Source organism: Eptatretus burgeri, chromosome 15 (assembly GCF_056783735.1).
Source record: "Eptatretus burgeri isolate ZD-2024b chromosome 15, Ebu_testis_v1, whole genome shotgun sequence".
In the NCBI taxonomy this organism is placed as follows: Eukaryota; Metazoa; Chordata; class Myxini; order Myxiniformes; family Myxinidae; genus Eptatretus; species Eptatretus burgeri.
The window spans coordinates 57,113,912-57,138,057 of record NC_140975.1 but is presented as its reverse complement, the minus strand read 5'-3'; the positions used below and the strand labels follow the sequence as shown (position 1 = coordinate 57,138,057).

Here is a 24,146-nt window from a genome sequence, read left to right as displayed (position 1 = left end):
AAGCTCGACAGCTTAGAGGTGATAAGACAGGTTAGATATGAGTGTCCCTCCCTCTCGTCCGTCCTGCCAGTCCATTGCATGGAAAACTTGAAGGATATAATTTTCAATGTAATTCGATGAAGAAGTCCTTTCATGGACTTCGTGGCTTTATTTATCATGGATTTATGGATTTATGGATCATGGATTTATCATGGATCAAAGTTCACATGGATCGATCGATCATGGAAAGTGATTATCAATTTGTTGATTGAAATTAAAAAAAATTAATACACGGAATCGCCAACGAAATCGATGAATGGGAATGGCATGAGATGTGGGTGCCTCATCGCAGAGACTTTGCAGTGACCCCCCCAATGACGTCATGATCTCGTGCTGATTTCATTACACGTGTCACCTCTCGGGTGGTTCTTTCGAGACGCACAATAATAACAATAATTCGTTCGATTCATGTTATGTGGTTTCGTTTGCCGTTTGTCTTGTATGGGTTTATGGTCTCGTCTGGACCTGGTCACAAATGAAACATCATCAGGGTTATCCTCAAAAGGGGACGGGAGCAACGACACCGAGGAGGGAAGGAATTTCCATGTGGATGTAATCTGAGTCGATCCTGCGCACTTTCAGGGAAATACAATCAAAGAAAAGCAGGGGGCATCTATATATCATGTCCCGAAAAGGCACAACTCCCTCTCCCCCTCCCCACCCGCATTCCATATTTCCCCACCATGCATGCACCTTGCCCACCACCTTTACCCCGATCAATTCCCAATCCTCCCCGCATGTTAACCCAACCTGCATGTTATTCCATTGTATAAAGTGACATTGTATACTAGTGTGTAAATGTAGATGATTCCACCCAGGAAAAGGTAACATCATATTTATATTACAACTCGCAGATACAACCCATTGCTTCACTGACGGGAACATTAAGGGAGGGAGGGGGGGAAGAGGGGGAGGATATAGGAGGGAGGGAGAGGAGGGAGGGCGGAGCAAAGAGGGAGGAGGTGAGGAGGGTCTGACGAGGAAGGGAAGAGCGTGGAAGTGGAGGGGGGGGTGGTGAAAAGCGACGCCTCACCAAACATCGATATACACTCCAGGCGGGAGGAGGGGGTGGGTGGGAGTGAGGAGGAAGTGGGGAGGGGGAAGAGGTTTGGGATGAGGTAAGCGTGAGGGGAGGAACTCTCAACTTGCGTTTGATAGTGGGACTTGTGGAGAAAATGGGGGGGAGGGTAGTACAGGATTGAACAAAATGGGGTACATTAAAACAGCCCATTGTTACAACAGACAGAGACCGCCGAGAGATGTCCATGGAGGGTGGAGAGGAGAGGAGAGGGATTTTGGAGGAGGAAAGCATGAGGTGATGGAAAGGGAAGGCAATGTGAGGGCAAGGGAAGGTAAAGCAGCATAAGGGGAAGGGAAGGGAAGACAGCATGAGGGGAGGGAAATGCAGCATGAGGGGAAGGGAAGGGAAGGCAGCATGAGGGGAGGGAAAGGCAGCATGAGGGGAAGGGAAGATAATGCTGTGTGAGGGGAATGGAAGGCAGCGTGAGGGGTGGGGAAGGCAGCATGAGGGGAGGGGAAGGGAAGGCAGCGTGAGGGGAGGGAAAGGCAGCATGAGGGCAAGGGAAGGGAAGGCAGCGTGAGGGGTGGGGAAGGCAGCATGAGGGGAGGGGAAGGGAAGGCAGCATGAGGGGAGGGGAAGGGAAGGGCGATAAAATGTGCCCAAACAGCGACATTTTCTTTTTAACCGCCGGGTTCTATATAAAACCAGGCAGGAGCATTTAAAACCCATGCTATCTACCTAGCTAAGGCTTGCCTGCATGCATGCTCGTACGTGCAGCGACATTTGCACCCCGCCGGTCTACTCACTCCAAATCTGATTTGTACATGCTGCAGTCCCCTCAGTGGGTGGGGGAGCAGGGGGAGGGGTGGGAGAGAAAGGGAGAGGGGTCAGGCGAGAGAGGCATCGGGGAGGGAAGAGTGTGGACAGGGAGAGGGAGAGGGGGAGGGCTGAGGGGATTCCGGCAGATGTGACGCCCAGTTTAACATCCATCTGAGAGATGGCACACACATTGTTGAATCACCCTGCCTGTGAAACACCGGGATGACAGTTTATAGCTGGGTCAGGATTCAAACCAAGGCTCGGCAGCTTTGAGCGAGCATCTGTACCTCTCAGCTATCCTGCCGTGATGTGATTCATTGCTTTGTAATAACTGAAAACATTTTTTACTCATTGTAATCATCTAATTTATTTTGCCTTCTTCATGCCAGAGATGCCCACATGGAAAACCGTGCTGTGATATCACCATGGGAGCTTGTAGACATCAAAGCTTGAAGAGCGCTCCAAGCAAGCACTTCAACGACATTGTTGAAGAAACTTTAAAAAACGAAATGTATAATTTTTTGTATTTGTATTTATCTACGTCAAAGTGATGGGTCGTATCATGAAGGAAGATTGTACAAAAAGGGGAAACGTGATGGAAAATAAAAATGCACATTTTAGCGAGCGAACCACCACCCGACGCATTGCAGAACAATGCATGGCCAAACGCAGGTGAGTGGCCCCTGAGCTATATTCAAGTCGATCGATATATACAGTATTCAATGACAGTGACAGTGTATTCAGTGAATATTGCAGAGCACTCGCCAAGTGGCTTAAGCACTCAAAGAAGCACTCCAACAAAAAAGTTGATAAGGAACGGCTGGCTTGGCAAGCGATTAGCGATCGCTGATCCATCATATAAGCACCCACCGGAGACTCCCGAAATGTGAAACTACAGTATTTCTGAATTTGACAGATGAACACTTTTTATTGCAGTCAGAACTGCTGCTAATTCAATTCTGGAGCTTAAATTTTGAAATCCTGTTTAGTTTAAGAGATTCTGGAGGTCATGGCATGTGCGGAAATTAAATAAAGCCACAAACGCTGCTGTCTCCGGGTGTTTACAAGCATTGCAATGTATCCAGCGATTCGGAGGTATGATGATCAGGCATTCAATGATATAAGTGAGGAAAGTGCAAAAAAAACTTCATTGTTAAGAAATCGTTGTTCCCTGTTCCAAGCCAAGGCATTGTTGAGCAGGCCAAAAACAAATTGCAGCTTAAGACTCCTGCAAGCTGACCAAGATGGTGCCCCACCAACTTGGTAAGGCTAACTTTGGTTTTTCATGATGAGCACTCTCTAAAGTCTAAATTATCATCAAAAGGTGTGTTTAAATTAATTCAAACACCTAATTTTCATTCATGCACCACCGTGGAGTTCCCTTCATATGCATGCAAAGTTTGGGGCTGCGAGGTTTCATGGTTTTGGAGTTATGGAGTAGACTGACTGACAGATGGACTGACAGAAGGACACCCACTGACATTTATTCTTATAATATAGATATCGATTATAATATAAAATTCATCAAAGCCAAAAGATCTGCCCCTGCACCACACACACACACACACACACACACACACACACACACACACACACACACACACACACACACACACACACACACACACACACACACACACACACACACACACACACACACACACACACACACACACACACTCTCTCACACTCACACTCACACTCACACTCTTCATCAACCGCACCTCCTGACTGCAATGGTGAGAATTTCCACGGATTATGTCTCACACGGTAAAACCACATAATCTGCAAAGAACAACCATCCGTCTGCCAACCAGACGATTGGTCATGAGGATGCAAACCATTCAACCAGAAGGCAGTGATGCAATCGGCAGGTAAATCGACATATGTGGAATGTGATGAGCACTCCCCTGATCTTCAATAGACATAAAGTCCTACACCAAAGCATCACCTCCAATCTGGAGGCCTCAACCCAGCGACTGTCAAGCAAACAAAGATTACATGGTCAACATCAGTGAAACATCAAATGGAGCTGCCTATCGGGATGTCAGGCTTATTTTCCCTCATCAGGATGGCTTACCAATGATGACTACATTCGTTCAAACATCAATTGCACTTCCTGACTGTTATGGTGAGCATCGCCGCTGACTGCCGATCGCACCACGTGCCTTCTGGTTGAATTGTTTGCATTCGTGGGAACAATTGTCTGGGTGGCAGAGAGACGGTTGTTCTGTGCACATTATGCGGTTTACCGTGTGAGACATAATCCGTGGTGATGCTCACCATAAGTCAGGAGGTGCGTCTGATGTTTAAACGACGAATGTGGTCATTATTGGTAATGTTTATTTGTATGATGCCTTGATGAGAGAAAATAAGTCCGAAATCCAGATAGGTGGCTCCGTTTCATATATAATTGATGTTGACCATGTAATCTTTGTCTGTTTGACAGTCACCGGGCTGTGGCCCCTGGATTGGAGGTGATGCTTTGGTGTTGGACTGTCCATTGGAGATTGGAGGAGTACTTGTCACACTCCACATGTGTGTATATATATATATATATATATATATATATATATATATATATATATATATATATATATATATATATATATATATATATATATATATATATTGTTGTGGTTGACCAAATTCGCAAACCACCATTCAGGTCCCTTAGGTGAGATATCTCGGTAAGTATATGTGTAGTTAGGCCCAAACCCGTTGTCTAGAGGGAATAAATGTCATTCATGAGGGCTGCGACTCTTCAGGATAGCCGTTTTTCTTTTACTATCTTTATTTTGGACCAGCCGCCATTATTACCACCACCAACCACGTCTCAACAGCCATCACAACAACAACCACCAACCACAACGCCACTTCACAATAACAACCACCACCACAACGCCGCTTCACAACAACAACCACCAACCACAACGCCGCTTCACCACAACAGCCACGACCTTTACCGTCACAACTCGCCACCATCGCATCCCCCACCATTCTCGCGCCACTTGTGGGCACCGATGCTGGACTCGTGTAGGGCGCGCACCGAGCAGCGTGTTCAAAAGCATCGCGGACTTTCCGAAGAAAAACGGATCAAAAACGACTCACGCCCACTTTTGTTCCGTCCAATCGGTGAGCGAGAGGCGATTTGGCCCCGCCTCCAGGGCGTTGGAGGGCGGTCGCTATATGCAAATTCATGGATCAAAAAGCATTCACGCCCACTTTTCCTCGGGCCAATGGGGAGCCAGCAAGAGAGGTGAAGGGTCGGAGGCAGAGGGTCAAAGATGAAAGAGCGAAGCCACGGGGCTTATAAAAACGACTGCGTTCGTCAGAAGAGGGCAGTTCGCAGTTGGCAGTTCGCAGTTGGCAGTTCGCAGTTGGCAGTTCGCAGTTGGCAGTTCGCAGTTGGGAGTTCGCGGAGCCAGTGAAGAGTTGGGACGAGTCAAGAGTCGGAGTGAAGAGGACGAAGCTGTGGAGAGGTGGCGGCGGCGAAGGCGGTTGAGGGGGTGCTCGCGTCGGATTCGGGGAACTGCGGAAGGAGAGGCCGGCGGCGCGACCGAGGTCGTGGTGGAGACGCTCGTCGCGGGACCCGAGATTTTGTGAAATCCTCCTTTCCCCGAGCATCAGCAACCCCCTCCTGTTTCCCCCCACGCTGAGATAGTGCGACAAAAGGGGGCCCCCTTCCCACCCCCTACCAGACACTGTCCGCGAGGCCCGCGGAGTTGAGGCACCACCGCCGCTCCGCGTCTCATCATCAGACGGGTAGGCCCGACACGGTCTCGGCCCCAGGCCCGCCTACCCCCTCATCCTGGAGGGTGGTTCTCTTTTCTTTTGCTTTGGGAATATGTGTTGTCGGCGCCGTCTGTGAAGTAAAATTGTATAAGTGTTGCCGAGTGCCCGGTAGTCGGATAGATCTGCATTGTTGCATTTGCTTTTTGTCTTCTTCTTTTACATGTGCTTTTGGTGGAATTGTATATGTGTGCTTTCCGTTCATCGCAAAATAAATGTGCTTATTGTTGAACTGTTTTCCCGCTTCGCTTCGTCATTTCTTTCATTGAATCCCCATCTTGCTTCACGTAAAGGGTTGGTCGTGGGCTAAGACGCCCGATAATTAATCGAACCGTCGAGGCTGACGAATAACACCGCTCGGTTATCCCGATAGTACGGAACGGGTCGCTTAAGTGGCCCGTGTCCGAAGTCGACCTGCGGCGAGGTGCGATCGCCCGGTCTACCCTCCGTGTGGGTACTTAGGTAGGTCGAATTTGGCGAGCAACCCTATCCCACGCGGGGGCTGATTGGCTCGATCGCGGTGAGACCGAAAGGTCCACCCGTGACTGGTTCCCGGCGTTAGTCCGAGAGGGTCACGACTGGATTGTCCGTCCGGTGGGCGACGTGCCGCGATTCGAGTTACGTGGCCGTCCGCACGCCGGCGGGCGCGAATCCGCGACACTGGTGTCAGGTCGTGCGATACAAACCCATCGCCCTCCTCACGGCACTGGTAACGGAGAACGGGAAAACGGGCTCTCCTGTCTCCGGCTAAATTCACGGGAATCGGTCCAGGGGTGAGAGAAGCGACCCCCGATTCCCTCCAAATTACGAGCGAGCTAAATTAACCCTTTAAGAGAAGCAAGATGGCGTCTAAAGGCGAGCAGGAGCCGGGGGTATTAGAAATGGATGTAGAATGTGTAGAATCCATGGCTCAGGATGAAATCCCCGTGCAGGAAATGTTGGTTGTACAGGAAAACGAACTCGCCCAACTGAACCCAGAGCCCGAAATGGGTGCGGCAGCGGCCGCGGTGTATGACACCTCCCCTCCCCCTCTCCACCAAAACCCTTCCCCAACCCCTGCCGAAACGGCTCACCCAAGCGCACCCGACATGGCCCAGCTATTCACCATGCTGGCAAAAATGAATGCGGAACTGATCGAAAAGATGGATACAAACGCAAATGAATTTATAAACGAAATGAAAGCGAGGATGGATGCGAATACACAGCACATGAAGGAAGAAATGAAAAAGCTGCGGGGTGAGACGCAGAACATGGGCCGATGCCTGCAGGCGGGCATGAAGGCCGTGACCAGGGAGATAAAAATGGCGACTCCACGTGTGGGAGCGAACGAGCTGGAAGGGGGTGCAATGGCTGTCGGGCCCGCGGTGGAGGCGGGTGAAAAAATAATTCGGGGGACGTGTTGGGCGAGGGTCGTGGCGATGACCGAAAGGGAAAAATTAAATGGGGAGACCAAAACGTGCGAGACGAGACACGAGGTGACGACAACGGAAATAATAGTTGAGACAAGGGAGGTAAAGGGTGAAGAGGTGACTGAGTTGGCAGAGACACGGGAGATGGGAACGATAGAGGGAAGACTACACGATGAAGACGGGGTAAGTGACGCACACACACACACGGAGGTAGTGGAGGATAATGAGGGTGAGCTGGTGGACTGGGTGGAGGCTCGGTGCGAGCAGCGGGAAAGCCTCCTCCAGGAACGAGGGGAGGGAGTATGCCCCCTTGAGGCGAGTCACGACCAGGTGAGTTCGGTCGTGCTTTGCGAGTTCGGGGGGAGGAGTGCTGCGAACGGGTGCACGGAGAGCTTGGGTGGTATAGAGGCCCCGGAGACCCTTGTGGGGACACGAATCCCCAGTGTGGTTGTCCCTGTGTGTGTGGTGCAAGGCGTGAGTGCGTCCCCGTGTGTGGAAGCGACCCCGTGTGTGAGTGGTGTGGTGGCGATGGTGCCGGAGTGCGTGCTTCCCAGCACGCCGTGTGTGGATGAGGCACCGTGTGTGAGTGAGGCCGTGTGTGTGGATGAAACGGCCAGTGTGGATGAGGCACCGCGGGTGAGTGCCCCCGCGTGTGTGAGTGAGGAACAGTGTGTGGATGAGGCACCACGAGTGAGTGAAAGGCCGCGAGTGCGTGGAGCCACGTGTGCGAAAGACGTAGCATGCGTGAGTGAACGGCCGAGTGCAAGGGAGACCGTGTGTGTGAGAGAGCGGTATGTGAGGGAGATGTCGGTTGGCATCCGGGAGCACACAGCCGCGTCTCCCGGTGTGAATGTAATGGAATGGAGTGTTAGCGTCGCAACACGCGGGAGTGCGTGTGTTGAATGGCGACGACGGCGACATGTGAGGAAAGAAAGCCGAGTCGCGGCTGCAGTTGTTTCGGGGACCGTGCCGGGTTCACCCAGCAGTGAGCACGAGGTCCGTGCTGTGCAACGCACGAGGCCCCCACGTGCTCGCTTGCGAGAGTGAAGTCCCGGTCCGGAAACGCACGCGGTGGATTTGCCGATCCCGCGGACGGACAAAGTTTAGGCAGGATTTCGGATTTGGACCGGACGGGTTCTCCACGCGATCGTGTGTGTTAAGCTCCAACGGGCAAAGCACATGTGTTTGCGTGGGGAACCCCTCGAGACGTGGGGCTTGTTTTTTTTTTATGCGCACGGTGACGTCATGGCTGCACGTGGGGTTGGAATCCGGCAGGAGGGGTATCCCTGCCGGATAGTACCGTCCAAGGAGGGACGAGGAACACGTGCAGCTGCATGACGTCACGGGCAGGTGTAAAGTGCGCGAGCTGTGAGTTGCCGCGCTGGTGATGCGCATGAAAAAAAAAACAAAAAAAAAACAGCAAGCCTCACTTTCGGGTGCACAGGATTCCTGGGCAAGGGGTGGAAGACCCCCTTACCGGGGCACAGGATGGAAACGAGTTAGGGGGAAGGGTTAGCTTAGCTCGACCGACTTCATGGGGCAGGGGTAAGTCCTCATGGAGTCCGTGGAATGGATTAGTTAGAGGGATTTAGTGAGCTTTAGGTTGGGAAATAAAATGATTATTTGAGGACATGGACAGACTTGTGAATGTGTAGAGGGGACGTAGCTTAGCTACGTAGTGTTAAAAGGAACGTGCTGTAGTTTAAGGGACGACGTGGGAGCACGAGTTAGTTAGGGGATGCAGATAGAAGGATGGCAGAGTTCAGTGGTGAGTGTGTTGAAGAGTTGTTGGTGAGTTATGAGGTGAAGACATGTTGAGTGAGTGAGGCCAGCGGGTCTGTGTGTATGGAGCGAATGGGGAATGCATGGTGCGATGAGTGATTGGGGGGAGGAGTGACTCCCGCCCAAGGGACCCCGGGGTCAGTGTAGACTGAGTTAGTGGGTTAGTCAAATTTACAAAAATGGAGGTCGTTTTGCTGTTGGTGGGAGTGTAGGCTCGAAACCCGTTTGGAGGGGTGCAGGAGCCCTGTTGACGGGCTGGGAGCGTGGCTGCGAAAGGTGAGTATCGCTGAGTGGGTACCCCGGGCACCAGGCTAGTCGGCCGTGGTAGGCCAAGGGCCCATGGGGGGCCGGGATAGCGTAGTGGGCACCGGTGCGCCTGCTTGGTGCGGGGGCCCGGGGCGCCATTAGCCGCGTGGGCAGTGTTGTGGGCAAGGGTGACCCTCGGAAAGGGGCCCGGGAAGCCAGCCTGCCACGTGTGCGTTTCAGGGGAGGTGCCATGGGGGGCACTCCCCGGTGTTAGGGAGCTGGTAGGCTCGGAGGCAGTGTAGTGCCTGGGGGTGCCATAGCGGGAGATTCGGCAGAGGGTCGTGCCTGCCAAAGGGAGCCACGTGCCCCAGCCATGAGACCGTGTGAGGGCACGGAGAGAAAATTGGGGGGCGAGGCCCGAAATTGTAAGGACACCAACACAGGCGACGGGAATCTGGGTTGTTAGAACCAATAGTTTAAGCGAGAGGCGCTTGTTGAAAGCCCCGGGGTAGTTTAACAGTTAAATGGATAGGGTAGATAGGAAGTGTACCCCTCCGCACCATCCATCCCCTCGCTCTCGTTGTGGGCCGCTGGACCCACTTTGGTTATAGATCGCTGAACTCTGGGGAGGCCATCCTGAGGCTTGAGTTGGGCCTCGACACAGGACGCTAGCTCTCCCTTGTTCCCCTCCGGGAAGGGAACGTAGGGGTTGGGAGTAGGCTAGGTGACAGGATAGGTTAGCCGAACAAGGACGATAAAGGGGGTTAGGGGACGATTTATAGTGGGGAAGTAAAAAATAAAAAAATAAGTTGGGGCTAAATTGGGGTTTGACAAATTAATGGAGTGGGTATGTACAGTGACAGGCAAAGGCGATAGGTGGGAGGGAGACCGTAGGGTAGGTCCGAGCCCGCCTTCCAAGTGGCCAGCACCACCGCACTCCCTCCACCAACCTCCACTGAACGGCAAAAGCTGGCCAGCTTCATCTGCTGGCTGTGTTGCTGCAAGGCCTGTGCCGGCCCACTTCATCTGCCGGCTGGCTGTTTTTCTTCAAAGCCTGTGCCGGCCCACTTCATCGGCAGCTGTTGTTTTGCTGCAAGGCCTGTGCCGGCTGGATCGGCTGCAGCTGCTGTGCTTCAAGGCCTGTGCCGGCCAGTTCATCTGCTGGCTGTGTTTGCCTGCAGCGGCCTTCTTCTGCAGGCTGTGTTTGCCTGCTCGCCTTTGCCATGCCATGCCCACTGCCCCTGTTCACCAGCCCCCGTTCAATTTTGCTTTGCCCCCCCCCCCCTGTTCATTGCCATGTGCGCCAGGATCAAAGCAACAGTTTGCAAGCTGCAAGAACTGCCCCGTTGGCAGCTACAACACGGGCCTGCAGTGGCGGCCCATGCACCGTGTTTGTGTTCATCCATTCATCCATCCATTCGTTGTGTTCATTGCGTGTGCCACTTGAGCTGGCACGGAGACTACGTTTGTGCAGCCCATGCACCGTTGTGGTTCACTGCGTTCAGTTCAAAAGGGAAGGCCTTGGACTGCGTGTGAGCAGCCTGGCTCCTTGCTAACTGCTTTCTTTTTGCAGAGTTCAGTGATCCTGGGCCATGGTTTAGTGTAAAATTTGTAAGTTAAGGTAAGATGTACTGTAAATATGAGTGCGCCCCCGGCATGTTTGTCTTAGCGCCGGCAATTTTATTTAAGTCGTCCGTGTGAGTGAGTTTGTTTAGGTAGTTACTCAGCCCTTAGGTTATTTATTTTGGGGACACGAATACCATGAATGTCGCACTCAGGGATCCGTAGGTAAAATGTACTAGGGGAAAACTACACATGATGGCACACGAAAATTTGACGACTCGGGACGAGTCTGTAAAAAGGGGAGGGGGTAGTGTTGTGGTTGACCAAATTCGCAAACCACCATTCAGGTCCCTTAGGTGAGATATCTCGGTAAGTACATGTGTAGTTAGGCCCAAACCCGTTGTCTAGAGGGAATAAATGTCATTCATGAGGGCTGCGACTCTTCAGGATAGCCGTTTTTCTTTTACTATCTTTATTTTGGACCAGCCGCCATTATTACCACCACCAACCACGTCTCAACAGCCATCACAACAACAACCACCAACCACAACGCCGCTTCACAATAACAACCACCAACCACAACGCCGCTTCACAACAACAACCACCAACCACAACGCCGCTTCACAACAACAACCACCAACCACAACGCCGCTTCACCACAACAGCCACGACCTTTACCGTCACAACTCGCCACCATCGCATCCCCCACCATTCTCGCGCCACTTGTGGGCACCGATGCTGGACTCGTGTAGGGTGCGCACCGAGCAGCGTGTTCAAAAGCATCGCGGACTTTCCGAAGAAAAACGGATCAAAAACGACTCACACCCACTTTTGTTCCGTCCAATCGGTGAGCGAGAGGCGATTTGGCCCCGCCTCCAGGGCGTTGGAGGGCGGTCGCTATATGCAAATTCATGGATCAAAAAGCATTCACGCCCACTTTTCCTCGGGCCAATGGGGAGCCAGCAAGAGAGGTGAAGGGTCGGAGGCAGAGGGTCAAAGATGAAAGAGCGAAGCCACGGGGCTTATAAAAACGACTGCGTTCGTCAGAAGAGGGCAGTTCGCAGTTGGCAGTTCGCAGTTGGCAGTTCGCAGTTGGAAGTTCGCAGTTGGGAGTTCGCGGAGCCAGTGAAGAGTTGGGACGAGTCAAGAGTCGGAGTGAAGAGGACGAAGCTGTGGAGAGGCGGCGGCGGCGAAGGCGGTTGAGGGGGTGCTCGCGTCGGATTCGGGGAACTGCGGAAGGAGAGGCCGGCGGCGCGACCGAGGTCGTGGTGGAGACGCTCGTCGCGGGACCCGAGATTTTGTGAAATCCTCCTTTCCCCGAGCATCAGCAACCCCCTCCTGTTTCCCCCCCGCGCTGAGATAGTGCGACAAAAGGGGGCCCCCTTCCCACCCCCTACCAGACACTGTCCGCAAGGCCTGCGGAGTTGAGGCACCACCACCGCTCCGCGTCTCATCATCAGACGGGTAGGCCCGACACGGTCTCGGCCCCAGGCCCGCCTACCCCCCTCATCCTGGAGGGTGGTTCTCTTTTCTTTTGCTTTGGGAATATGTGTTGTCGGCGCCGTCTGTGAAGTAAAATTGTATAAGTGTTGCCGAGTGCCCGGTAGTCGGATAGATCTGCATTGTTGCATTTGCTTTTTGTCTTCTTCTTTTACATGTGCTTTTGGTGGAATTGTATATGTGTGCTTTCCGTTCATCGCGAAATAAATGTGCTTATTGTTGAACTGTTTTCCCACTTCGCTTCGTCATTTCTTTCATTGAATCCCCATCTTGCTTCACGTAAAGGGTTGGTCGTGGGCTAAGACGCCCGATAATTAATCGAACCGTCGAGGCCGACAAATAACACCGCTCGGTTATCCCGATAGTACGGAACGGGTCGCTTAAGTGGCCCGTGTCCGAAGTCGACCTGCGGCGAGGTGCGATCGCCCGGTCTACCCTCCGTGTGGGTACTTAGGTAGGTCGAATTTGGCGAGCAACCCTATCCCACGCGGGGGCCGATTCGCTCGATCGCGGTGAGACCGAAAGGTCCACCCGTGACTGGTTCCCGGCGTTAGTCCGAGAGGGTCACGACTGGATTGTCCGTCCGGTGGGCGACGTGCCGCGATTCGAGTTACATGGCCGTCCGCACGCCGGCGGGCGCGAATCCGCAACAATATATATATATATATATATACAATGTCATGCTTGTGTCACCCCTTCCTGTGACATATCGGGTGAAGGGGGATTGTCCCATACCAGTTAACTGGCATAAGTCACAGTAAGACAATACCTGGGTATCGTTTTCTTACCGATGGAGGGACACCATGAATGCATGAATTTTACTCCTCATATACCGCTCAACAGATATACGTGACATACACTGAATCACCTCTCATCTGGACTTGCCTTGAAAACTCACACAGTGGGTCTAACTCTAACACAATGTACTTGTAAATGAGCACAGTCTCGACTTCGACCTCACATCAATAAGCATTGGGCCATCGATATTGGCTCAAATGATACTACGGGTTGTTTTGGGTCCCACATTGCACATGGGACAGTCGGCTCCACGATGCAACACCCGTCGAGGGGGGAATGGGTCTACTCTGTACCAATATTATCTGTAGTTATTGTCATGGGCCCAGGATCTTAAGGGGAATCAAAGATTTGCCCATTGTGTTCTCTTTTTGTTTAATGTTGCGATGGCATTCCTCTTAATCAAACTTAATTGTTGTTTAATTGGATGACATCATCCATACATCATTAATCATGATGACCATACATCATTGATGACATCAATCATTAATTGGTTTAATTGGATTCACACAGAGGAGGCAAAATATGACATCACAAACGCAACAGAGGGTTTTGGTGGCACAGGGTGTTTCCCAAACCTGAAAAGTGTACACAAGTGTTGTTACATAACGTTTTTCCCTGAAAAGGTAATTTAAGGGATAATCTATTGCATACGCAAATAATATGGACTTTTGATCCCCACCACTATCTCCTCAAACACTTCCAACAACGCCCTCTTCCCTTCCTGACGTGTCTGTCTGTCTGTCTGTCTGTCTCTCTGTCTGTCTGTCTGTCTCTCTGTCTGTCTCTCTGTCTCTCTCTCTGTCTCTCTCTCTAATGCGTGAGATGCTCAAACGTTCTGAGAACAATATACTCAAAACAGTTTATTATACTCTTCAATATTTAGGGAGATATATAATTACAAATAAAACATTTATTATTTATCGGCAAGCCTGACCGGTGTACTGTTTTTGGCACGACTATGACTACTACTACTTTAATGGGACTAACTAATCCCACATTATTGTGTGGGTGAGGAGGGGGATTTGGCCCAAGCCTTTCTTTCATGACATGAGATCCAAGATGGACACCAGGCCACCATTTTAGTTGCAAAAAACCTGATGTTGAACATGTACGAAACCATTTCTCGGACATGCATTTACTGATGTTGTTCAAACTTGGCACACAGACAAAGAATAATAGCTTACATATGCACGTCGTTTTTTTTAATCGAGATCAGATCTAAGATGGCGACTGGTGGCCATTTTGTTACTTAAATGTGTCCCCAACCCTCTCTCAGACATGCATGGTCCAATTTTGTTCAAATTTGAAACAATCACAGTGCATGATGGCATACACGTGCCCCTCACGTTATTTTGCGATCTGATCAAAGATGGCCGACTGGTAAACTGACGGCCATTTTAGTTGTACATAAATATGGGCTCGCCCTTTAACTCTGTGCAGCAAAATTACTAAAACAACTGGGGCTATGACATTTTATGTCTTTGTTACTTGTTTTAATATGGTGATGTGAAAAATGAATGCAAAGCAGATGGTCTATAGTGCATGAGACAAGGTTCGAGCACCTCACATGAACATTATTATAGCCATTCTTGCAATGTTACTTTCAAGCAAAATAACAGGGGGAGCTTTCTTCCTCAAGGATGTTGAAAGCTTACAAAAAAGTCAAGAGTAGCAAGTACTTTTAAATCAATTTGACTTCAAGGTCTAGCACTCTACCTATTGTTGTGGGCCAGGTATCGGCTGCGAGCAGGACCGCTAGTTGGAGCAGCAGAGTTGACTCCACTGAACACCAGGAATTCAGATCGTTATCCTCGGATAACTCCGAAGGTATGGGTCTCTTACAGGACCGTGAATCATCAATAATTCAGCCACGTGGTACAGGGTTATTTGCCAAACTTCAAAATACCTAGAGGCCCACGTGGCAAGCTACCGAGGGATTCACACCCTCGACGGAGCTCGAATGGGACAAGCCGTTCCCGTGCTCGACCTGTGCGTAACCCGAGCGGATGGTTACCGAGGTCCCGTCGGTGAAAATGCACAACTACAGCAGCAACGGCCTTTTTAATCCACCAACATGCTAAACCATGAAGGAAAGGACAAAGACGTGCTGAAACATTTAACAATAGGGGTATTTATTTACAAAAATCGGGGGGAACAAGGGAAGCACATAAGGGCAGAGGTAAACTGACTATAAAGAATGCAAATAATGTCGAGCAAAAGCACTTAACCAGTTGCTACTTAAACAAGACAGGCCCGCACACAGACACACACCCAAAGAAAAGAGATGGACCTCAAGGGTCTTTATTATTCGTTCAGCTCGGAGGGAAGTTGAGCTGAGGGCCAAGAACGTGGCTGGCTACCTGGCCTGCGAGCGCACGGCTGGTCGTCCACCCCTTCCCGGAGCTCCGGTCACCAAAGGACGGACCAGGGCAGCGGAATCCAGCGGTGGCGAGACGAGGTGAGGGATCGCTGCGACGAGCCCAGAGCCAGTGACGAGAAGAGGGCAGAGAACCAGACTAGCGCCAGCGAGATGGGATCAGACCACGCCAGCAAGCAGACGGGCGCAGTTATTTTGTTCTCTTTTCCTTAGTCCTCTTCTCTGGCGCGGTCTGCTCATGCGTGGCCTGCTCTCATTGGGCAAACCACGTGTCGCGACTCCGCCTTCTTGCAAAGGACCGCCCCGGCTCTGATCCGCCCGTTGCCCATTGGCCGCAAAATGACACAAAGTCCACTGATTGGACCGGGGGGGAGGGGGGGGGGCGTGACAGCCGTCACGGCCGACCACCCCTCAAACAAGGAGAGGCATATGGTCCTGCGTGGGCTACGCCTATTGGTCGACCATCGGCAATCTCGCTCGCATCCCCCAGATTGGGCGAGAGAGACGTCAGGTCCTTGTGAACTCCGCCCACGTACGTGCTGACACGCACGTGTGCAATGGTGCCGGTGGAGGATGATGGAAGGACGTGAAGGCAGATGTCATTGGTGTTGTTGTTATAAAACTATCAAAATAACTCCGCAGTGCATGAACATCCAATTCCCACTTGACTAGGGACGGGTCCCTAACTAGAAACACACACTTACCGATATAACTGAGCTATAGGGGACGGCTGTCTGTCTGTGTGCACAAGGCTTCCAAATTCGTAACACTATAACCCCTCTATGAGTTATTTAAATAAAGATTTGACTGCACTCTATTCTTATTTGACGACAAACTTCCAAACAATTACAAAAACATCGGATGACTAAATTAAAATACTTTTCCTTTCGTAACCTGTGACAAAATCTGGTGACGGGCTTATTAGGAAACACATGTTTAAATCACTCTTCAAAGGTGAACACATTTAATGCGCCATTAAAAGATTAACTCGTCACTTCTCATCCATGTCAGCCTCAGCCTTATATCAGAACGGGATGATTTATTACACGGTCACGGATTGTTGAATCCCAATATGGGGTCGCTCAAAAACTACGGAACGATATTTTTTAGGGAGGCGCATAGCGTACATGCTGATGCATGCGACATTTATTAGATTTTTCATGGTCCCTCATCGTGAGAAACACTTACCCCTCACAAAGCCAATGGAAATATGACGCAACAAACCCGGACAGTGGATAATCAACAGAGGCCTGCAGGCCTGATGTCAGGCCCACCAGAAAACCAAGATGGCAGCCAAGGTGGGTGGAGTCAAGTGCCAAATGTGGGTGAGGTCCAGCAGCTGTCTGACCAATGGGTTCATGTTTCAAAAATCAACCTCCAACAAGAACCACAACAACAACAACAACAGCAATAACAACCACTTGGAGCTCTTGTAGACTTACTAGGAAGTTGTCCGTGCCAGCACGACACTCCAAACTGGGTCACATAATGGAAGTGGCAAAAATGCAAATGGCATCTTCTGTTATCGAGCCATCCAGCTGGGAGAAACAATTCGCATTTATTGCCACATCTGATGCAATATAAATGCTCTAATAGGTGCGGTGGCTTAATGGTTGAGGTGGTTGGCTAAAGATCTTAGGGTCTTGAGTTCAAGCTCCTATTATGTTGTTGAGTTAATACCATGTGAGCTGACAGCCTGTCATCCCTCTGAGGTTGGCAAAATGAGTACCAGTTTGCTGGTAACAGGTATTGCATCAGCAGCACAGCTGTGCCCCCAGAAAATAATGCAATGAAGCAGTCACAGGCTGCATACTAATAATTTTTTTTAATGCTCTAATGGTGGTGAGGTGCAACATTTGAAACTGTCTGTTCGATGTATGTAGCTTTTTGATGCATATCTGTGATTAAAAAAAAAATGTATTGGTGTCAAAGCCAGTGACCAATTGCAAATTAGTTGAAGGATTCTGGAAGTTTAGCACCACTGATGCAGTGTCTTTTACACCACCTTATATAACATTCGTCGAAGTACTGCAAAACAAGGTTTTTGGAAATGGTAAAAAGACAATTTGGGTTCTACAGTGTTCAATCAAGTATATAGTTAAATTTAAATAATATAAAGATTTGAATGGTCATATAAAAAATTAATTCCAGAAGTTTGCCACCAATGATGCAGTGGCTTTTACATCACCCTATTTAACACGTTCCATTAGTTCCTCGTGCTTGTTGTTTGTGTCCTTTATAACATCCTTAAAGACAGTTTCCTGTTTGGAATTATTTTCAATTTGGTTTGACTGCCAGAAGACAGGCAGACAGAGTAAAAACAATATGTCACTTCTCTCTGGGCATGTGTGATCGGGATGAATTCACAGTCAAATTACCTGTTTAACGGCAGGTTTGTTTTGTGATTCATGTTCCGATTTGTGTTCCAAATATAACATTCAATTGAAATGAAGTCGTTCCTCAATCATAAACTGACGTTTGTGGATGGACGGAGAGACGGACGGAAGTGAACCAATTGATTTACCACACTTTTTGGCTGGCGTGTGCGGGGTAACAAATTGCTTAACCCCGCTTCATACTTCGCACTTCTTGTGTTGTCTGTGAGCAGGATATTGTCTCAAAAAAAGAACAAAATGGCATTCTGAACATAGGCAAAGCCATAGAAGTCAGCTTTGCCTACATTCAACATATAGTGTGTGTGTGTGTGTGTGTGTGTGTGTGTGTGTGTGTGTGTGTGTGTGTGTGTGTGTGTGTGTGTGTGTGTGTGTGTGTGTGTGTGTGTGTGTGTGTGTGTGTGTGTGTGTGTGTGTGTGTGTGTGGTGTTACTTCTGCAGTTCTGGACTAATTACATCCAGATTTGCTACATGGGATCAGCACGAACCCAATTCGTGTGATTTTTAATATTATTTTCAGGAGCGATTGAGGTAGCTGTCTGTTGCCTATACACCACCCAAATAAAAGTATGCGTCAGAAGAACGCGTTGCATGCTTGGAACAAGATCACTCATTGGGCAAGTACTCTGCCAGTACATACAACACAGCAAGAGGCCATTAGGCCAATCAAATCATGTGCTATGATTGCCAACATGTGGTTGTTTGTCCATGCTTTACTGTTTTAAATGCTGAGTGTTAAGCAAGGAAGCATCACGTACTATTTTTAAGTCATTGGTATGACGTGGCCAGGGTGTGAACCACCGATCTCACAGTCTCGGAATGGATGTTCCAAACATTACACCACCACAGTTAGCATACATCACCTGGTCAAAAGGTGAATTATACCAGGCTAAATCGCCCCCAAATCCAAGTACTCCAAAAGAAAGCATTGCAAATTTACAAGACAAGTAAATATCTGATTGCTCTTTTCTCCTGTAATTTTTTAAAATACTAGTGCGTGCCCGTAGGTGCGTACCCATAGGTGCGATACGTGCAACCCCCCCCCCTCCAAAGAAACTTTCAAACCGCGTGCCAGAAACAATAACCACACAGGCCGTTCCTTCGCTCTCATGTGCCCGTACGTGCGTGCCCATACGTGCGTGGCCTAACGTGCAAAAAAAAAAATATATATATATATATACTTTAAAACCGTTTGCCAGAAACATCCACACAGGCCGTTCATTCGCTCTCGGGTGGCCGTATGTGCATGACCGTACATGCGTGGCCGTACATACAAAAAAAAAACTTTCAAACCGCGTGCCAGAAACAACAACCACACAGGCCGTCCCTTCGCTCTCGCGTGCCGGTACGTGGGTGCAAAAAAAACAAAAACTTTCAAACAACTACACAGGCCATTCCTTCGCTCTCATAAACGATGACTGGATTGGGGCATTGTGTTTATCTATAAATGCGCATAAGATAGAGAAATTATTAGAATACAGTAAGTCATCACTATCCAGAAGTAGTGCGTGCCCGTATTATCACATCATTCCACGAATTATCACTATTATGTTCACATCATTCCACGAATTATCACTTTCATTGAAGTAACAACTGCTGTGATACTTACACACACAGAGTTAATTAAAATCCAAATTAAAATCAAGTTTACCTGCCTGTCTTTGCTTGCCAAGACATTCGCTGCCATTGACCATTGCCACTCCTATGCCACGGTGAGGCGACAGGGTAGGATTTGTAGGAGACCTGAAAGTACAGTGTCATTAGGTATTCCATGTTCGAATTGTTTTAGTTTGAAAATAGTAAAAAAAAAAAAAAGGATTGCAAAGCATACCACCAAATTGAGATGTATTTCGTTGGCAAGCATGTTGAGTAGAGCTGAATTCCTGAACACTTCCAAAGGCCACAACGTTTTGACAAATGGAAACAAAAAAAACGTTGTGCACTTTTTTTGATAAATTATTTTCGGAACAATTTTTCTTCAATAAATAAACAAGCAGTCATAGACTGGTACTTACGAAATCGTCAACTTGACCTCTAACTTTGTCTAATAAAAGCTGTCTCTGGAGAAGGTAGCGACGCAAACCAGAAGTTTCTACGATGATTCTGTACCAAACCATCAAAAATAGTAACGTCGACCAAAGCAAAAATCTCCATTTCTCTTTAATTATTTAATTAAATGATTTAATTAAAGCAATTATTTAATATTATTTTATCAAAGTCACAAAACCGTAATATTCGGCCATCCACCAACAATCTTTACATAATCCGATGGCTTAGAGAGTCAGGCATGCGACGATAACCTTTATTGGGATAAAAAATGACTTTTAAACACCATCTTTATCGAAAACACCATCAGCGCGCACACGGAAAACCTTTACGTGACTCAACGACGCCTCTGCTCGAGCGCGCTGCACCACGTGACGAGCCGTGATGCGGCGAGTGAAATATTTTTTACACAATCTTAAAACGTCTCCAAAACATCTGATTTTACCAGAATTTCGACAAGCGAGTGTTAAGCATCCTAAACGACCGCAAAAACCGAAGACAGAATTAAAATCGAAGTTAAAACGAACTCGTAATGTTGACCGAAGCAAAAATACTCCATTTCTCCACATGAATTTACGGAATTATGTTTAACCCCACTGTGACCTTGACCTTTGACCGATTTTGACCAAAATCTAATCAGCGCTAGCCATCGCCCTCCTGAATCACGTGGTGTAATTTGACATTGGTAGCTTCTTCCGTTCTCGAGTTATCGTGCCTACAAACAAACACACAAACACACACACACAAACAAACAAACACACAAATAGAGGACGGAAGTCATCAATATACTTACGAAAATCTTTAGATTTCGTAAGTAACAAGCAGTCATAGACTGGTACTTACGAAATCGTCAACTTGACTTCTGACCTTGTCTAATAAAAGCTGTCTCAAGAGAAGGTAGCAACACAAACCACAACTTTCTACGATGATTCTGCACCAAACCTCTCATAAAACATCTGATTTTTACCAGAATTTCGACAACCCAGTGTTAAGCATACTTAACCGTTACAAAAAGTGAAGACAGGATTGAAATTGACTTTAAAACGAGCGCGTAATGCCGTGTGTTACAATCCCCCTCATTAGCATAATCTTCAGTTAAGCCTCAGATACGACACCCGACATAAATCTCATAAAACATACGGTTGTTACCAGAATTTCGACAACCGAGTATTAAGCTTATACTTAGCCATTACCAAAAGTGAAGACAGGATTGGAATAGACTTTAAAAAATACCCCCGAGCGGGAGTGCCGGTCATCTCTGCCAGAGGTCGAAAGTAAGTAACTCTGTGCCAGACTGGAATAGGGGCAGTTCATAAAGTACGTACGCTCTACTTCCGGGTTTCAAAACCATCCACCCCCCTCTGTATGTAGGCTAGTGACCACCCACCCCCCTCTGTATGTAGGCTAGTGACCACCCACCCCCCTCTGTATGTCGGCTAGTGACCACCCACCCCCCTCTGTATGTCGGCTAGTGACCACCCACCCCCCTCTGTATGTAGGCTAGTGACCACCCACCCATCCCCATATGTGTCTCATATCACATCACAATACTTGAAGATTACAACGAACTGTAGATTTATTTCAAATGCATCAGTAATTATTAACTACGGTAATACAGTAATCTTCTTCTTCTCCTTTCGGCTGCTCCCGTTAGGGGTCGCCACAGCGGATCATCCGATCCGCATAGTGATTTGGCACATGTTTTACGCCGGATGCCCTTCCTGACGCAACCCTGGTCGCCTCTTACGACACAGGGATATGGTACACCTATTTTAACCGGGGTATACACCGGCCCAGTATACTGGTACTCATTTCGCCGACCTCGGAAGGATGACAGGCTGAGTCAACCCCCTGGTGTATTAATTCAGTGGCCCAACGGGGCTTGAACTCAGGACCTTTTGGATCCCAAGCCGCTGCCCTAACCACTGCGCCAACACACCAGGCTTACGGTAATACAGTAATATGGAACAATTATTGACGTCCACGGATTCAACATCACGTCGAAAATGTTCCTGTGAATGGGGATATTTTTCCCCCTGGCGATGACGACAGGCTTACCTTCATCTTCTGAAACGCTTTCATGTAGTCCGACACCACTTTCATAAAGTATGTATGCAGCCGTCGTACCACCCACCCGCCCCTGTACGCAGGCTTTAAACCACCCACTCCTGTACGCAGGCCGTACGCGGGCTTTAAACCACCCACCCCCCTCTTTATGCAGGCTCGTCACCACCTCATACATCGCTAATCGCTTGCAAAGCCAGCAGTTCCCTATGAACCGATGTTTGTAAGCCATGACGATGCAGTCCCGAGCGGTGTAATTTATCTTTTTCTTTTAATATCACAGCACGTCATTTATGAAAATAAAAGTACAAATTGACATTCACGACAATGATAATGTCATAAATGAAAGTACGTGTGCATATAAACTTGTGTTCCATTGTTTTAGTTAAATCTGACAAAAGCTTCAAATGTAATATTTGTCTTGGAGAGTTCCAGTTCTTAATTTTTTAATACTTTTATTTTGTATGTACGTACTTTATGAACGGCCCATACGGGGAATCAGAACGAAGTTTGAAGGGCTATAAAATCGGAACGAGAGCAAATTTCAAAAAAATGGCTCGTGTTGTTCTAGATAATAGTCCATAGTATCTGAATCACGAATAACATTTGATCTCTCTTGATAAATGAGGGAGGAGATACGATTTGAAATCGATGATTTTCGAAACTTTGACAGCCTCGTGACGTTGACCTCGACCTTGGAAGTTATATCGTTGTGCATGTCTCATCGACCTCTATCCATTCCACTATTGGTTATTTGTCTCCACCCAGTTTGATTGTGGACGGACGGACGAATGGACGGGCGGACAGACTTCGAGACTTATTATTAGGTCATCTCTACTGAGATGATAGAGATGACCGAACGAGCGCATAATGCCGTGTGTTACAACCCCCCTCATTAGCATAATATTCAGTACATAATACCTCAGATACGACACCCGACATAAATCTCATAAAACATCCGATTTTTACCAGAATTTCAACAACCGAGTGTTAAGCATACTTAGCCGTTACCAAAAGTGAAAACAGAATTGTGATCCGAGTTACAACCAACTCTTAACGTCGACCAAAGCAAAAATCTCCATTTCTCCACGCAATTATTTTATATTATTTTATCAGTCACAAAACCATAATATTCGGCCATCCACCAACAATCTTTACATAATCCGACGGCTCAGCGAGTCAGGCATGCGAGGATAACCTTTATTGGGATAAAAAATGACTTTTAAACACCATCTTTATTGAAAACACCGTCAGCGCGCACACGCAAAACCTTGACGTGATCAACGACGCCTCTGCTCGAGCGCGCTGCACCACGTGACGAGCCGTGATGTGGCTAGTGAAATATTTTTTGTACAATCTTAAAACGTCTCCAAAACATCCGATTTTTACCAGAATTTCGACAACCGGGTATTAAGCGTCCTAAGCGATCACAAAAACCGAAGACAAAATTAAAATCGAAGTTAAAACGAACTCGTAACGTCGACCGAAGCAAAAATACTCCATTTCTCCACATTCATTTACGGAATTATGTTTGACCTCACTGTGACCTTTGACCGATTTTGACCAAAATCTAATCAGCGCTAGCCATCACCCTCCTGAATCACGTGGTGTAATTTGACATTGGTAGCTTCTTCCGTTCTCGAGTTATCGTGCCTACAAACAAACACACAAGCACACACACACACACACACACACACACACACACACACACACACACACACACACACACACACACACACACACACAAACAGAGGACGGAAGTCATCAATATACTTACGAAAATCTTTCGATTTCGTAAGTAACAAACAGTCATAGACTGGTACTTACGAAATCATCAACTTGACCTCTGACCTTGTCTAATAAAAGCTGTCTCTCGAGAAGGTAGCGACGCAAACCAGAAGTTTCTACGATGATTCTGTATCAAACCATCAAAAATTGAATGTTTGACTTCACTGTGACCTTGACCTTTGACCGATTTTGATCAAAATCTAATCAGCACGAGCCATCACCCTCCTGAATCACATGGTGTAATTTGACATTGGTAGTTTCTTCCGTTCTCGAGTTATCGTGCCTACAAACAAACACACAAACACACACACACACACACACAAGCAAACAAACACACAAACAGAGGACGGAAGTCATCAATATACTTACGAAATCTTAATAATAAAAATCGTCTACATGTACACACCTTTATCTCGTTAGCACCTCTTTATAAACAACATCGCTGAGGAAACGGTGCTTCTTTGTTTCCTCGTCCAGGGCAAGAATGCGGAGGGTGCTGGATCTGCCAA

The 24,146-nt window shown here is 48.2% G+C and overlaps 1 protein-coding gene across 1 annotated transcript in view; it reads right to left on the bottom strand.

The window, feature by feature from the left end:
- LOC147012245 (uncharacterized) overlaps window positions 1-24,146 on the bottom strand; it is a 230,076-nt gene that overhangs the window by 37,634 nt on the left and 168,296 nt on the right. The window contains exon 6 of the mRNA XM_085856135.1: window positions 19,391-19,482. Within this exon, the coding sequence (XP_085712261.1) occupies window positions 19,391-19,482 (92 nt within the window). The remainder of the gene's footprint in view (window positions 1-19,390; window positions 19,483-24,146) is intronic.